The following is a 17842-nucleotide window of genomic DNA, read 5'->3' on the forward strand; positions in this document are numbered from 1 at the left end:
GGGAGGATTGAGTTGACAAGCTTTGTAAAATGATTTTTGAGATTAATATTAAACGAAAGCAAAATATTTTTATGATGAGAAACGAAGTCACATAGCCGAAGAGACGAATTAATTGGAGGTGAACACTTAACACTGTTTATTACACGATCCCAGGATTTCTTGTCACAAGGACCATCCCAGGCATTCAGTCTCGCTCTACGCAGGGAATATTTGTACTCTCGTTTGGTTTTCTGTTTTATTTGATGTGCTGAACCAGAAGAAGGACGATTACAGGCTATCCACATACGGAGCCAGAACTTAGCTTTTTGTTTAGCTATCTTCACTTTAGGATCAACTTTCCAAAAGGGATTGCGAGTACCCGTTCGCACACACTCGGAGGGTACAGCTGTTTTAGCGGCAGACTTTAGACAGAACACTATTTGCTGATAATACGAGTTGATATCTATCCGAGTTGAAGTTGTAGATACAGATGTTTGCAATAAGTGGAAAGCCACTTTAATAGATGATAATAACTGGGACAATGTCAATACATTAAGTGGAACATTGGTATTTTCCCAATTTAACTTTGAGAACCACTTGGGAGAGTTACGTTGCACAGAGGTCGCCATGGAGCAAGATAGTTGGCACGTGATTGGTAAATGATCGTCGTCGATTTTAGAGTCTTCCACATGAACTATTGATGAAAGTAGAGTTGAATCTGACACAATTACTTGATCAAGGTTAGAAGTAAGACCACCACGATTGTGAATATAAGTAAATAGAAGATCTTCATCAGCAAGATGGAATCTTCCAGGTAGTGAATCGAGAAAGATTTCAGATCGGTCGGAATTAGATAATAAGTCAGTGTTCGTGTCGCCGGCGAGAACCCATTTGGTATTTTGTTTTGAAAGGTCGCTAAGTAGTGTTCGTAGGCGATTACATGCTTGTGAAAAACTAGACAATGACTGCACAGTCTTTTTATTACAGGGGAAATAAATGTTTATAAATGCGGTATCACCACATTTTATCGCTAAGATGTTAGCGTCCCTTTGCAATAATATCGGTTGAGTCTTGTGTCTGAAATAGATGGCCAGACCTCCTGATGGTCTTCCACGGGTTTTTTGGGCGGCTCTCAAGAAGGTATAATGGGTCCGAGAACACTTTAGGCTATCAACATTCACTTTAGAGAGAAGGTGCTCCTGTAGAAACACAATATCATTTTCAAGTAGCTCACTTATCAGTAGATCCTTGTCTTTTGTATCATTAATATTAAGGGAAACAAAGCTAAACGGAGTTTGAGCATTCATTTATTAGCGTTGTTGAGAGCCGATCGGAGAACTTTGCATTTCAGACTAAAACTTACGTGTTCCATATTGCAATTTTCACATTTTGGTGAGGCTTGGCAAGGGTTTTCCTTGGAATTCACATGAGGGCCAGAACATCTGGAACACTTGGGATATGCTGGTGAGCTGGGACAAGCTCCAATCAGGTGATCAGTACTTTGACAGCGAAAGCATCGACGCGGAATGGATTGAAAGGGCTTAGTGCGAAAAATTTCCTATCCAATGCGGATTCCCGACTCCAGAACCGCGTTCAGAGCGGTTTTGTCGACGAACTCGAGGCGAAAAGTACGAGAGTCGCCGATTTGACTAGCACTAATAAGTCCTTCCACTGAGGCCTCCAAATCAGCTCTTGAATAATTATGGGATATATCCCAGACCACAGCAAAAGACTTTTTATCAATCACTCTGGCTCCAACGCTAGGGATGGAGCTAGTAACAGCTTCAGCAAGCGAGTTGGCTGAGCGCTTATCGCGTACCATCACAACCCAGCTTTTGCTATGTGGCTTAGATTTTAGACTTATGATTCCGTCATGACCATCCAACGTTTCGAGCTTCTTCATGTGAAGGATAGGGTCGCTGAGCTCCGGGGGTGGGTTTCTTACAACGATAGCGTAGGACGGAGTAGGGGCTACAAGCTTAGACTGTCCCTCTGTAACCTTGGACGCCATATCACGCAGCTGTTCAAGGCAAGAATTCACCTTGGCACTGAGGGTACTGAAGGCATCGAAAGGGATCATTGGCACTTCGCTGGGACATTTGATAACAAAGTCTGGAAGCTTTATGTTCTAGGAATCGCACTTAACAAGCGAAGAAATAATGTCCGAATCACAGTTTAATGCAGCATTGGCTCCTACGCGCTTCGATGGGACTTCATTCGGAAAAAGCTTTAAACAAAGCAATTTACGGGTCTCACCATGAGAAGGAGACTCGAAGAAATCGGCCAAATACTCTTTTATCGTATCGGGCGAAACTCCTTTAGCAAGATTTTTCTGTACAAGGCACAGGATAGGATTGTAGAAAAGTTCATCTTCGCACCAAATACCAATTCCCATTTTCTCTAGATTGAAGGTTCACTTGCGAGAGAAGTAAGGGAAGCGTTGGAGGCTGCCTACCTTGTCCCCGCAGTTTAAGGGATAAGCCCGGCGGGTACCGGGTACCGGCGGGTACAGACCGGGACACAAATGACGACCGAGACACAGGGAATATAAATGACAACCGGGACACAACTACAACGGTTGTTGTAGAAAAAAAAACAGGGACACGGTTGTGTCCCTGTTTTTTTTTTTTTTTTTTAGTGATTTTACTTTTCTGGCAAGAAATTTGAATTAACCTGATGATGATAGGCACAGGTCCTGTCGAAATTACCGTTAGAAGAAAAATCAATCACCGGACATCCATAGCTTAGGTAAGCTTATTACCTTCTATCATCATTAACTACAACGGGGACGCCGGGGGGCACAGGAGGATATATAAATGACGACGGGGACACAGGGAATGTTCGATTAGCAATCACCATCAACAAAGCTCAAGGGCAATCATTAGAATCATGAGGTATAACTAAAAAAACTAAAAAAAAGGTAGAAAACCAAAAACTAAAAAAAAGACCAATTCAAAAACGAATGTATATACAGACCGGGACACCGGGACAAAGGGAATATAAATGACGACCAGGACACTCAAAGAGAAATTACAGACTGGGACACCGGGACACAGGGAATATAAATGACGACCGGGACACAGGGACACAACTACAACGGGGGGCACAGGGGGATATATAAGTGACGACGGCGACACAGGGAATGTTCGATTAGCGATCACCATCAACAAAGCTCAAGGGCAATCATTAGAATCATGAAGTATTTGATCTGAATACGTATTGTTTTTCCCATGGACAATTATATGTTTCATGTTCAAGAGTCGGTAAACCTGACAATCTATTTATATGCACGGACAATGGGACAGCGAAGAATGTTGTATACAATGGCTATACGTACAATTTGCAAGCTTGAGGCTCGTCAGAGTGTGAAGGCGTTTTTAATAAAACTTAAGATATTATATGTGGCTCGACTTCGAGAAAAAAAGATTGCTGAAACTTTATATAAAGTGAGCACAAATACCGCACCTGAGTCGTTTATGTCGGCTTTTCGAAGGAATGATGGAAACGAGACGTCTCACGTCATCTGGTTTTTCAATAAAATTTACCGGACCGAAAATATGGAATTATTTGCCAAATACTTTGTGAAACGCTAATAGCCTACCAGAATTCAAAAGTAAGATTAAAATCTTCTTATTGGAAAATCTTGAATTAGATAGTTGTGTACCGATAGTTCTCTATGTTTTGTTTCATGAATTTGCGTTTGTTTTCTTTTCAATTTACTTCTTTTTCTTTTCTTTTCTTACCTTATAGTTCTTCTCTTTATGATTGAATGAATACTGTCACTCGTTACGGGCAGTGCTCTCATTGGGTGTAGTTAGTTTACAGCGTGTGATTTGTTTTGTGTTAATAAACGAATTGAATTGAAATTGAATTCTATTTGCATTCTGTAGAAACTTTTGCAGTAATTTTTAACAATATCAACCGTTCTGAAGATCATGACACAAATAGTAGTGTTTAATTTAGTCATATGCATCCTCTAGTTGACCTGATAAATAAAACTTAATAATATTCCTTTCAAAATTATGTCTATGCTCTTTCACTGCCTGGATACGCTTACACTCTTTTTGTTTATTAAAATAATAAGAGCTGAATTAGTAATAGAAGTAGCCCCAAAAGTTTAAGCTTAATACTTTCAGTCGTTCTTGGTATATTGCTGAGATGTCTTATTGACATCCAACCTACAAACAGTAAGTTTTGATTTACGCATTTAGTTTTTAAGCATAATGAGCAAATTACATTATTGTGGGGGGTTGACCTACCCAATAGCCCCAGATACATAGTTGATACCCTGCTAAGCTATGCAACAAAATGGCTGTTTTAAACTTTTGATTGGAGGTGTCTGAGAAATTATGAGCTAAAGAGAAAGGCTGATTGCACTCTAATCGCTTTTGACTGGTAAAAGAGCACTAGAACTTTTGAATTTATATCATATTAACTCCTTTAAAATACGAATGATATTACTAGCTATGATAGAGCAACGTTACCTTTGTCCTTATATACCCTATATTGCTTATATGCCCTTTTAATACCTTCATGCATGTACCTTTTTTGTTTAATAGAAACTCACCCTAAACGTTCTCTAAAAGTTTCGACTTAATGCGATTCGTTGGGTCAATTAAAGCGACCGACCTATGGATGACCAACTCTACAACCTATGAAGATATGAAGGTGAAATTTTCAGAGAATATTTCTGTTGTATGGATGCTATATCTTAGGAACAGTTTCGTGTGAGATATTAAATTTACTACGCTTTTTGTGAGAATATTGGACTAACCAAAAGACAATATTTGCAGTATAATACTAATGCCTCTACTCCTGCAGCTACTACTGCTACTATAAATATTACTGCTACTACTACTATTGCTACTAAAGCTAAGACTACTACTAATAACTGTACTCCTAATGTTACTTCTGTAACTACTGATGCTAGGGCTACTACTAATAGACTTAAGGGTATTAAGGCAAAATTTTGGGCAATAATGTAAGTGTATTGAAATAAATCAATACACGCTATACCCATTGGGTTTGTTAAGAGGCCGCATCAGTAGCACTTTAGGACTGGTTGATGGTATCAAGTTGAAAATCTCTTCGTGTATTGTAGGTGATGTTGATAAAAAGGTGCTATTTGCATACAGTTACTACTGCTACTACAATTATTACTAAGCATAATTACTGAATCTTTCAACAATGATGACAAAAATTGATGTCTCAAATCATCTTTATTATGGGAAATGATAGGCATGAGGGAATCCCTCAAATCACTTTGACTCTTAAAAAAGGCACTATAAAGTCCAATATATGATTAATTGAGACCTATTTGAATTTAATACGACCACCCATTCCATAAAAACCATATTTGCAAACAGGACAAAAATTAAAACCCTTGACCCAAAGCTCTGGATGGGGGGATGTGAACCATGGAAGCCCTTATTAATTTTCAAACTTACCTTTTTCCTTATGTGGAGATCCAGCTTGTTCGGCCGAATTGTGAGCAGGCAGAGCACTGGGACCAGGTAAGGATAGGCCGATGCAATCGGCAGCGGCCGCACCACTCGATACAACGCTTGACTCTACCTTCACAGTATCTTTAAAATAAAAAGAAATATATAAAACATAAAAATTATAGTCAGATAAATAAAGCACCAGATATTATAAAAGCTGTATTTGGTGATAGGTTTCGATACAGTTGAAAGATGGGATGATTGTAATATATTATAAAACCTAAATTTTGAGGGAGCGTTGAAATTGTTTGTTGTGGGAAATGATGGGCGTGGGGGAGTCTCTTAAATCGTTTTGACTCTTAAAAAGGCACTATAACTTCAAATTTAAAGTCAAATGAGACCACCCATTCCATAAAAGCCCTATATGTCCCCAGGGCATAAATTCATGCCTTTGCCTTAGGGCTCTGGAGGGTTACACCAGCCCTGAAGGCATTGTTATATATTCTTTTGACTATTTTAAACAAAACCACCATCGTGAAATTTCATTCAGAGACATTTGGCAAAAATAGGTGTAGTTGGGTGGGAGGAGAGGCTACTTGACCTCTATTGCTCCATTACCTTATATGAGAAGTAGAACTTCCAATTTCAACAAATTGAGCCACCTCTAAAATTTATGCAGCAATCCCTTCGATAAGAACCTTAAATACCCCAGGTGCATAACCTACAACACTCACCCTCAGGCTCTGGTAGTTTGTATCAACCACAAAAGCCTTGTTGTATGATATTTGGACTATTTTGAATAAAACGACTGTCTTAAAATATCTCTTGAATACAAAGGACGTGTTTGTGTGTATGGGGGAAAGAATAGCCACGCTCTGATTAATTTGTCTCTTAAAAAGGGCACTAGAACTTTTGTTTACCAATCCAAAGAGTCCTGTCCAAAGTATATACGTCCAAACTTTCTATAAAAACCTTATACGTCCCCAAGACATAGCTTAACACCCATTCCCTGAGATAGTAGGGGGGGGGTTTCTTCCTAAAAGACATAATTTCTGAAACCTTTAACTACGATAAGCAAAATTGTTCTATCCAAATTTTCATTGGAAGTGTTGAGAAAAATTATTAAAATAAGAGATGAACTAATTGCTCTCAAATCACTTTGACTCTCAAAAAGGGCATTATAACTTCCAATTCAAAATCAAATAAGCTCCATCTGAAGCTTATGTGCCGCCCATTCCGCAAAAACTTTATATGCGTATATGGCATAACTTACAACACTATCCACAGGGCACTGGGGAGTTCAAGTTCATTTATTTATTAATCGCACATACATGTATATATAAATGACATAGGCCCATGGGGAGACAAGCTCGAAAAACTAGGCCTAGACAAAGATAAAATAATAACACACTACAATACAAAGATAAACATGACGGCAAAGATACAATAACACAACAATAATATGAAAGTAGCAGCTAGCCCAGGATCATTCAATACTATTGAAGAAATTAAAAATGTCCATATTATTAAATATAAATTAATACTGGAAGATAGCTGAGAGGACCATAATCACCCAGAGCAACGAACCATACAAAAACTTTGCCTTACTAGAACCATTCTTTGAACTATTTTTAACATAATCGCTATGACATAATTTCAATCAGATGCGTTTGGTGAAAAGATTGGTTGTCAGGGAGAGGGGAAGCTAAATGCCCTCCATCACTTTTGACGCCTTAAATGCCCTGTGGCATAACTTACAAAACTTGCCTCTAAACTCAAGTGGTTTTATTAACTCCAAAAGCCTTGTTATGTATGAATGGATGAATGAAACTTTATTAACCCAATAAACACACAATAGTATCAAAATAGAGCATACAAGGGGGAAAAAGAAGGAAACAAAAATCAACTTCAATTGGAAAAACTTTTTATAAAAAGGCACAAAATAAACTATGTAAAGCATCCAAATTCTGCTAAAAGCGTAACCTACGCTCCGCGACAACAGCAAACGGATTGACAACTCCATATACCGAAACCACCCGCACAGAAGCCCACAGAGGTACACACAGTAGGAACTTAGCGCAACGAAAATAATTTGACCGACAAGCTCCTTTATCCGACGTCCTAAAAAAATTCCAAAAAGGTGACAAAGCTAACAAATGGGGCACAGAAAACGCATTATAAATTTTAGAAAGTGCTTTTCTTTTATAGCGTGCTTTGCAAGGGACAAGCATACAAGGCCGAATGCCTTGCGAAGCTTTGCACCTAAAAATTCTAATAAAACTGCTCGAGTATGATATAATTCACTTCCAATGGGTAATCCAAAGTAACTTATTCTTGACGACAGCTTAACAGGATGACCATCAAGGCAAACGATATTGGGGATGTGCCGATTGCGTGACATACCAATTGACACAACTTCACACTTTTCGGCCTTAAATTCAAGTCTTATTTTCCTATATATATATATATAAAAATAAGTTGTCTGTCTGTGTGTCTGTCTGTCAGGTGACGTTATGTTTCTGTGTCGACTGACGTCATGAAGTTAGTTGTCGTCATTTTTGCTATGACGGTGACGTCATTAAAGATATTTAAGACATATATGTTCACGTAGAAATCTATTAATGTTTAAGTTTAAAATGACTGATGAACTTACAATGGCAAAAGCCGATGAAGATGCTCAAAGAGTCTATGCCAAAAAACTTGCTGCTGATAGAGAAAGTCAGAAAAGAAAGCGTGCCGAGGAGTCAAAAGAACAGCAAGGAAACAGGCTTGAGGCTAAAGAACGCAAAACCGCGCAGTTAGATGAAGATCCACCTGGACAGCGAGAGTCAAAACATATCAAAACTGAAAATGATAGCGATGATGATTGGGTTTGGGATTTTGACTTGGATAAGGTCATCAATGCCTACCAGATTTTAGTTAAACAAACAAAGGTTCGGCGATATGTATTTCATAGTGAAGCTGAAAAATAAAGAAGAAAAAGAAAACTGAAAAAAGAAAAAATGTAAAAAACTAAAAAATACAAAAAAGAAAAAACACTCAAAGAGAAATTACAGACCAGGACACAAATGACGACCGGGACAAAGGGAATATAAATAACGACCGGGACACTCAAAGAGAAATTACAGACTGGGATAACGGGACACTAATGACGACCGGGACACAGGGAATATAAATGACGACCAGGACACAGGTATTTAAGAATATCGTTCAAAGACAAATTTTTAATTGTAAGAAGACCGTTGAAAGAGAAATTTCTAATTGTAAAATGACTGAAGAACCTACAATGGCAACACCCGAGGAAGCTGCTCAGAACAAATGTATTCAAGCCGAAGTAGCTGAGTTGGTAAAGCTTTATGTTTCAGGTTCTAGGTCCGAGAGGCTCCAGGTTTGAACCTTGGCTTTAGCATTAATACAAAAGAAGAAAAAAACTAAAAAAGGTAAAAACTACAAAAAAACTAAAAAGAAAATATATATATATATATAAATATCTATATATATATAAATAAGTTGTCTGTCTGTGTGTCTGTCTGTGGATCAGGTGACGTCATGTTTCTGTGTTGACTGACGTCATGAAATTAGTTGTCGTCATTTTTGCTTTGACGGTGACGTCATTCAAGATATTTAAGACATATGTTCACGTAGAAATCTATTAATGTTTAAGTTTACAATGACTGATGAACTTACAATGGCAAAAGCCGATGAAGATGCTCAAAGAGTCTATGCCAAAAAACTTGCTGCTGATAGAGAAAGTGAGAAAAGAAAGCGTGCCGAGGAATCAAAAGAACAGCAAGGAAACAGGCTTGAGGCTAAAGAACGGAAAACCGCGCAGTTAGATGAAGATCCACCTGGACAGCGAGAGTCAAAACATATCAAAACTGAAAATGATAGCGATGATGATTGGGTTTGGGATTTTGACTTGGATAAGGTCATCAATGCCTACCAGATTTTAGTTAAAAAAACAAAAGTTCGGCGATATGTATTTCATAGTGAAGCCAGTCAGTCGACGGCCAACCTACCATCTTCAAAGATACCACGATAGGAAGACTCTACACCGTTCACCCCAATCAACATAAATGCTTCTTTCTACGCCTGCTTTTGGTGAATGTACCAGGTCCGACATCCTTTGAGTATTTGAGAACTGTAAACGGTACTATACATGACACTTACCGTAGTGCATGCCAAGCTCTGAATTTATTGAAGAATGACCAACACTGGGATAACTGCATCAATGACGCGTGCGAAACGTCAACCCCAAGTCAAATTCGTGCATTGTTTGGCATCATTTTAACAACTTGCTCTCCATCAGCTCCTACAGAGTTATGGGAAAAATATAAGTCAAAAATGTCCGAAGATATACTCCATCGAAAACAGTTAGAGACGTCAGATATGACTTTTGATTTTACATCAGAAATTTATAACTACACTTTAGTTATTATAGAAGATTTGTGCGTACGTATGGCAAACAAACCTCTTCAGGATTTGGGAATGCCTTCACCTAACCGTATCGCTGCTGTTTCGACATGTGTAGAATTGGATCGTGAACAAAGTTACAGTACGAGTGATCTATTGTCGTATGTACAAAATAACATTTCCAAGTTAACCTCGGAACAAAAAGACATTTATGATACGATAATGCATTGTGTCGATAACAACGTTGGAGAAATTTTCTTTTTGGATTCGCCAGGAGGTACTGGTAAAACGTTTGTGATAAAACTGATTCTGGCATCAATTTGATCAAAAAATGATATAGCGTTGGCAATTGCGTCGTCCGGAATAGCCGCAACATTGCTGCCTGGTGGAAGAACTGCTCATTCCGCTTTGAAATTGCCTCTCAATTTGCATTCTACAGAAACTCCCACGTGCAATATTTCCAAATCATCTGGGATGGGTAAAGTATTGCAGCAATGCAAACTTATTATTTGGGATGAGTGCACAATGGCACACAAAAAATCGCTCGAGGCTCTGGATCAATGCTTGAAAGATTTGAGAGGGAAGTCGAAACCCTTTGGCAGCACATTAATATTGCTTGCGGGAGATTTCAGGCAAACATTACCTATAATACCTAGATCAACTCCTGCAGACGAAATGAATGCTTGCCTGAAAAATTCTAATTTATGGGCACACGTAAAAATATTAAAATTAACTACAAATATGCGTGTCCGATTGCAAAACGATGACTCTTGTCAAACATTTTCAGATCAATTGCTGGCAATTGGAAACGGAAAGCTCCCAGTAGACTCAATTTCAGGACGTATACAACTACCTGCTGATTTCTGTAATTTAATGACGTCCAAAAATGAATTGATTGAAAAAGTATTTCCGAATATTCTAAAAAATTATAAAAATAATAAATGGCTAAGTGAAAGAGCGATTCTCGCACCCAAAAATATAGACATCCACGAAATCAACAATATTGTTTTGACCAAGATTCTAGACCAGGCAGTCCTTTACAAGTCAGTCGACACAGTTTTGGAACCAAATGAAGCGGTTAATTATCCATCTGAATTTTTAAATTCCATAGATCTTTCAGGGTTTCCACCACACGTGCTACAACTAAAAATAGGCGTACCAATAATACTTTTAAGAAATATCAACCCATCAAAGCTTTGCAATGGCACGCGACTTGCCGTAAAAAAAAACAATGGAAGACCTAATAGAGGCCACAATCTTGACAGGGCCTTTTGAGGGTGAGCTGTTCTTATTCCTCGCATTCCCATGATTCAAACGGATCTGCCTTTTCAATTTAAAAGATTGCAATTCCCAATTCGATTAGCATTTGCAATCACCATTAACAAAGCTCAAGGTCAATCATTAGAAAAATGTGGTATAGATCTTAATACTGATTGTTTTTCCCATGGACAATTGTATGTTGCATGTTCGAGGGTCGGTAAACCTGACAATCTATTTATATGCAGCGACAATTGGACAGCGAAGAATGTTGTATATTCGCAAGTTTTACGCAGTTAATTTGTATTGTATCTATCTATCTATCTATCTATATAAAAACGAGTTGTGTGTATCCATGTTTGTTTGTTTGTAAAAAGAGCGTTTGCATATGACGTCATTATTAGTACATACGGCTTTGTATATGCACAGACAATGGGAAAGTCAAGAATGTTGTATATTCGCAATTTTTACGTAGCTTAACTCCTGCAGACGAAATGAATGCTTGCCTGAAAAATTCTAATTTAAGGGCACACGTAAAAATATTAAAATTAACTACAAATATGCGTGTCCGATTGCAAAACGATGACTCTGGTCAAACATTTTAAGATCAATTGCTGGCAATTGGAAACGGAAAGCTCCCAGTAGTGGGAAAGCCAAGAATGTTGTATATTCGCAATTTTTACGTAGTTTGAAACACATATATAAATCTATCTATATTCACAGGTGGGACACAGGGACACAACTACAATGGCACGTAACTAATATGGCGCGTAACGACTTACGCGCGCGGGGGGCTTGGGGGGGCGCGAAGCGCCCCACCAACTAGGTGTTGGGGTGGCGCGAAGCGCCACCCCAAGAGCTAGTCTATATATATATAAATAAGTTGTCTGTCTGTGTGTCTGTCTGTGGATCAGGTGACGTCATTTTTCTGTGTCGACTGACGTCATGAAGTTAGTTGTCGTCATTTTTGCTATGACGGTGACGTCATTAAAGATATTTAAGACATATATGTTCACGTAGAAATCTATTAATGTTTAAGTTTAAAATGACTGATGAACTTACAATGGCAAAAGCCGATGAAGATGCTCAAAGAGTCTATGCCAAAAAACTTGCTGCTGATAGAGAAAGTCAGAAAAGAAAGCGTGCCGAGGAATCAAAAGAACAGCAAGGAAACAGGCTTGAGGCTGATAGAGAAAGAAAGAACAGAAAGCGTGCCGAGGAATCAAAAGAACAGCAAGGAAACAGGCTTGAGGCTGATAGAGAAAGAAAGAACAGAAAGCGTGCCGAGGAATCACAAGAACAGCAAGAAATCAGGCTTGCTGCTGATAGAGAAAGTAAGAAAAGAAAGCGTGCCGAGGAATCACAAGAACAGCAAGAAATCAGGCTTGCTGCTGATAGAGAAAGTAAGAAAAGAAAGCTTGCCGAGGAATCAGAGCAACCTGAAAGTTATCGCCTGGCATTCAGGTACAGCCCAGTCGATGATTATAGCTTGAGTAGATGTGTTCAAATCGGGACAATGTCTAAAATTTGTCCCTATTGCAAGGCCTTGAAATTCAATGGTGAAACAATGGGAATATGTTGCGCCTCAGGAAAAGTTAAACTTCCTCTATTGGCTGCACCACCAGAGCCATTGAAGACTTTCCTTACTGGAACTACGTCAGAATCTAAGCGTTTTTTTTCAAAAATCAGAAAATACAACTCATGTTTCCAAATGACGTCGTTTGGAGCCCAAATCGAAAATCCAGATCAATTTATGTCTACTAACGCCTCCTGGCCAACATGTGCGTAGATACAATGCTCCAACTATCGACGAAGTGGCAATCGTTATGGTCGGTGATCATTTTTTACCTCGAGATATTATTCTTCATAAGCGAAACGCTCAGTTGTTAAGAATTGCTGAAACTCATCGATGCTACGATGCCCTACAATATCTTATCATTTTTTGGGATGGAGCCGACGGTTATCACTTTAATATTAAATTGATGAATCCAGCCACTAACAAAGAAATGAATAAGAAATGCAGTGCAATGCATTATTATTCCAATAGACTAATGATTCGGCAGGATGAAGAAAATTATACTTTAAAATGCCGTGAATTGTTTCACCAATTTGTCGTTGAAATGTATGCTAAAATTGAATCAGAACGTTTGCTATATATCCGCCTGAATCAAACCAAGCTCCGCTCTGAACAATACATTCATTTGCGAGATGCAGTTATAAATGACGGTAATACCACAAACGTTGGAAGATTAACAATTTTACCTTCGTCATATGCTGGCAGTCTCCGTCATATGCATGAATATGCTCAAGATGCTATTGCGTATGTTCGTCTCTATGGTCGTCCAGATTTATTTATTACATTTACATGTAATCAATCTTGGGACGAGATACTGCAGCTTTTACTTCAAGGACAATCGGCGATTCATAGGCATGACATTACGGCCCGTGTCTTCCGGCAAAAGTTGAAATCACTGATAAACTACATAGTAAAACTTGAAGTGTTTGGGTCAGTGCGATGCTGGATGTACTCAGTGGAATGGCAAAAACGAGGTTTGCCACACGCACATACACTAATCTGGCTACATAAAAAAATTACTTCGAACGAAATTGATGATGTGATTTCCGCTGAAATACCTGATAAAAATGTCGATAAGGGGTTACATGATATTATTGTAAAAAATATGATACATGGACCTTGCGGTGCACTGAACGAAAATTCATCATGCATGGCCAAAGGAAGGTGCACAAAGCAATATCCTCGACTTTTAGTATCAAACACAATTACTGGCAATGATGGTTACCCACAATATAGAAGAAGATCTACTGAAGATGGCGGTAAAACAGCAATAATAAAGAAGCGTAACGGTACCACCATCGAAGTAGATAACCAGTGGGTTGTTCCATATTCCCCATTATTATCAAAAACATTTAATGCACACATAAACTTTGAATACTGTAACTCCGTAAAGGCAATCAAATACATATGTAAATACGTCAACAAAGGCAGTGACATGGCAGTTTTTGGCTTGCAGCCCGAAATCAAAGATTTCGACGAAATCGTACAATATCAGGCTGGAAGATACATAAGCAGTAATGAAGCTCTTTGGCGAATTCTTTCATTTCCGATACATGAACGTAGTCCAGCTGTTGTTCACTTAGCGGTACATTTACAGAATGGTCAACGTGTTTATTTCACGGAAACCAACGTGCAACAAAGAGCCCTGAATCGACCGGATACAACATTAACAGCTTTTTTATCGCTTTGCAAAAATGATTCTTTTGCAAAAAAACTGCTGTATACTGAAGTGCCTTCGTATTACACGTGGAATACTAAAAATAAAGTATTTGAACGTCGAAAACAGGGTAAGTCAGTAAACGGCCAATCTACCATCTTCAAAGATACCACGATAGGAAGACTCTACACCGTTCACTCCAATCAACATGAATGCTTCTTTCTACGCCTGCTTTTGGTGAATGTACCCGGTCCGACATCCTTTGAGTATTTGAGAACTGTAAACGGTACTATACATGACACTTACCGTAGTGCATGCCAAGCTCTGAATTAATTGGAGAATGACCAACACTGGGATAACTGCATCAATGACGCGTGCGAAACGTCAACCCCAAGTCAAATTCGTGCATTGTTTGGCATCATTTTAACAACTTGCTCTCCATCAGCTCCTACAGAGTTATGGGAAAAATATAAGTCAAAAATGTCCGAAGATATACTCCATCGAAAACAGTTAGAGACGTCAGATATGACTTTTGATTTTACATCAGAAATTTATAACTACACTTTAGTTATTATAGAAGATTTGTGCGTACGCATGGCAAACAAACCTCTTCGGGATTTGAGAATGCCTTCACCTAACCGTATCGCTGCTGTTTCGACATGTGTAGAACTGGATCGTGAACAAAGTTACAGTACGAGTGATCTATTGTCGTATGTACAAAATAATATTTCCAAGTTAATGTCGGAACAAAAAGACATTTATGATACGATAATGCATTGTGTCGATAACAACGTTGGAGAAATTTTCTTTTTGGATGCGCCAGGAGGTACTGGTAAAACGTTTGTGATAAAACTGATTCTGGCATCAATTCGATTAAAAAATGATATAGCGTTGGCAATTGCGTCGTCCGGAATAGCCGCAACATTGCTGCCTGGTGGAAGAACTGCTCATTCCGCTTTGAAATTGCCTCTGAATTTGCATTCTACAGAAACTCCCACGTGCAATATTTCCAAATCATCTGGGATGGGTAAAGTATTGCAGCAATGCAAACTTATTATTTGGGATGAGTGCACAATGGCACACAAAAAATCGCTCGAGGCTCTGGATCAATGCTTGAAAGATTTGAGAGGGAAGTCGAAACCCTTTGGCAGCACATTAATATTGCTTGCGGGAGATTTCAGGCAAACATTACCTATAATACCTAGATCAACTTCTGCAGACGAAATGAATGCTTGCCTGAAAAAGTCTAATTTATGGGCACACGTAAAAATATTAAAATTAACTACAAATATGCGTGTCCGATTGCAAAACGATGACTCTGGTCAAACATTTTCAGATCAATTGTTGGCAATTGGAAACGGAAAGCTCCCAGTAGACTCAATTTCAGGACGTATACAACTACCTGCTGATCTCTGTAATTTAGTGACGTCCAAAAATGAATTGATTGAAAAAGTATTTCCGAATATTCTAAAAAATTATAAAAATAATAAATGGCTAAGTGAAAGAGCGATTCTCGCACCCAAAAATATAGACGTCCACGAAATCAACAATATTGTTTTGACCAAGATTCGAGACCAGGCAGTACTTTACAAGTCAGTCGACACAGTTTTGGAACCAAATGAAGCGGTTAATTATCCATCTGAATTTTTAAATTCCATAGATCTTTCAGGGTTTCCACCACACGTGCTACAACTAAAAATAGGCGTACCAATAATACTTTTAAGAAATATCAACCCACCAAAGCTTTGCAATGGCACGCGACTTGCCGTAAAAAAAACAATGGAAAACCTAATAGAGGCCACAATCTTGACAGGGTCTTTTGAGGGTGAGGCTGTTCTTATTCCTTGCATTCCCATGATTCCAACGGATCTGCCTTTTCAATTTAAAAATTGCAATTCCCAATTCGATTAGTATTTGCAATCACCATTAACAAAGCTCAAGGTCAATCATTAGAAAAATGTGGTATAGATCTTAATACTGATTGTTTTTCCCATGGACAATTGTACGTTGCATGTTCGAGGGTCGGTAAACCTGACAATCTATTTATATGCAGCGACAATTGGACAGCGAAGAATGTTGTATATTCGCAAGTTTTACGCAGTAAATTTGTATTGTATCTAACTATCTATATAAAAACGAGTTGTGTGTATGCATGTTTGTTTGTTTGTAAAAAGAGTGTTTGTATATGACGTCATTATTAGTACATACGGCTATGTATATGCACAGACAATGGGAAAGCCAAGAATGTTGTATATTCGCAATTTTTACGTAGTTTGAAACACATATATAAATCTATCTATATTCACAGGTGGGACACAGGGACACAACTACAATGGCGCGTAACTAATATGGCGCGTAACGACTTACGCGCGCGGAGGGGCTTGGGGGGCGCGAAGCGCCCCACCAACTAGGTGTTGGGGTCGCGCGAAGCGCCAACCCAACAGCTAGTTTGGAATATTAATTCCCAAAATTTTCCTCGGTGCCAGAAATGGTCCGGCTGAGGTTCAAAACTTCGTATAGCTTTTGAAACAACAAAATCCTTTTGATTAAGCGCTTAGAAAAGAAAAGATGAAGATTACTATAGCCTACATATGTTTGTAGAAACGTATGATTGAGCTCTCAAGCCCATGGTGGCTGGCGCTAAGCAGTAACTGAGGATGTATCCCCGAATGGAACCTTTGTGATAGATCGTGACCAGGCATAATAACAATATCCTTATTTTCTTCTACGTCTAGCAAAACATTTGCAATAACTCGGTGGATATGATCACGGCTGTGGTCAAACTGATCGTCGGCGTAGAGCGAACTCGGGTAATCTCATCCATAACTAACAGCTCTAATAATTTACATAATACTGGTGAAACAATTATGGGTCGGTACGGACTACACTTATTTTTATCTTTTTTTATTTTACAACACCAGCACAGAAAACGTGAGGAACTAACCAACTACTGAATATTATCTGGAAAAGTATTCCCAGATGGCTTAAGAGATTTAAATGTTCATGTACTAAATGCATGTCACACAACAGTTCAATTCCACGTGAATTTTTCTTTTTAAGGCTGTAATTAAGTGAACTAGAAAACATCGAGTTTTAAAATTGCACTTAGGGTAGCCTTCTGTTTCTCAGCCCTCTAGAGACCGTCGATTGTCAAAAACCCTTCAAATAGCACTTATTCATTGGTGGAAATGGCAGGAAATTACACCAGCTTGTTAATCTGGTCTCTAGGGTGATCTGAAACGATTCTGTCTGGCAAAAAACTTGTAAAATTTCTGGTAGCTGAAAATATTCTATGGGACTGTTCGAAAACAGGAAAATACATCGGAAAATGGTTGCAATCATCTTACAGGCTATTGTCTTTTGCTCATAATAGTACCGATTTTGTTCTAAATGCAATATCTTCATAGAGTACACTTGTGAAAAAGAGCTAGACATTTTCTAAGATATCTAAGCAATTAGAGGAAATAGAGCAAAATCCTAGCAACCATTTTGTAGCATCTTCAAGAAGCTATGGACTGA

General features: G+C 38.5%; 1 protein-coding gene across 1 annotated transcript in view; it reads right to left on the minus strand.

Moving 5' to 3' along the window:
- The window catches only part of LOC136036437 (uncharacterized), a 53418-nt gene that overhangs the window by 12332 nt on the left and 23244 nt on the right, over positions 1–17842 (minus strand). The window contains exon 3 of the mRNA XM_065718672.1: positions 5427–5564. Coding sequence (XP_065574744.1) covers positions 5427–5564 — 138 coding nt within the window. The remainder of the gene's footprint in view (positions 1–5426; positions 5565–17842) is intronic.

This window comes from Artemia franciscana, chromosome 15, assembly GCF_032884065.1.
Source record: "Artemia franciscana chromosome 15, ASM3288406v1, whole genome shotgun sequence".
NCBI lineage: Eukaryota > Metazoa > Arthropoda > Branchiopoda > Anostraca > Artemiidae > Artemia > Artemia franciscana.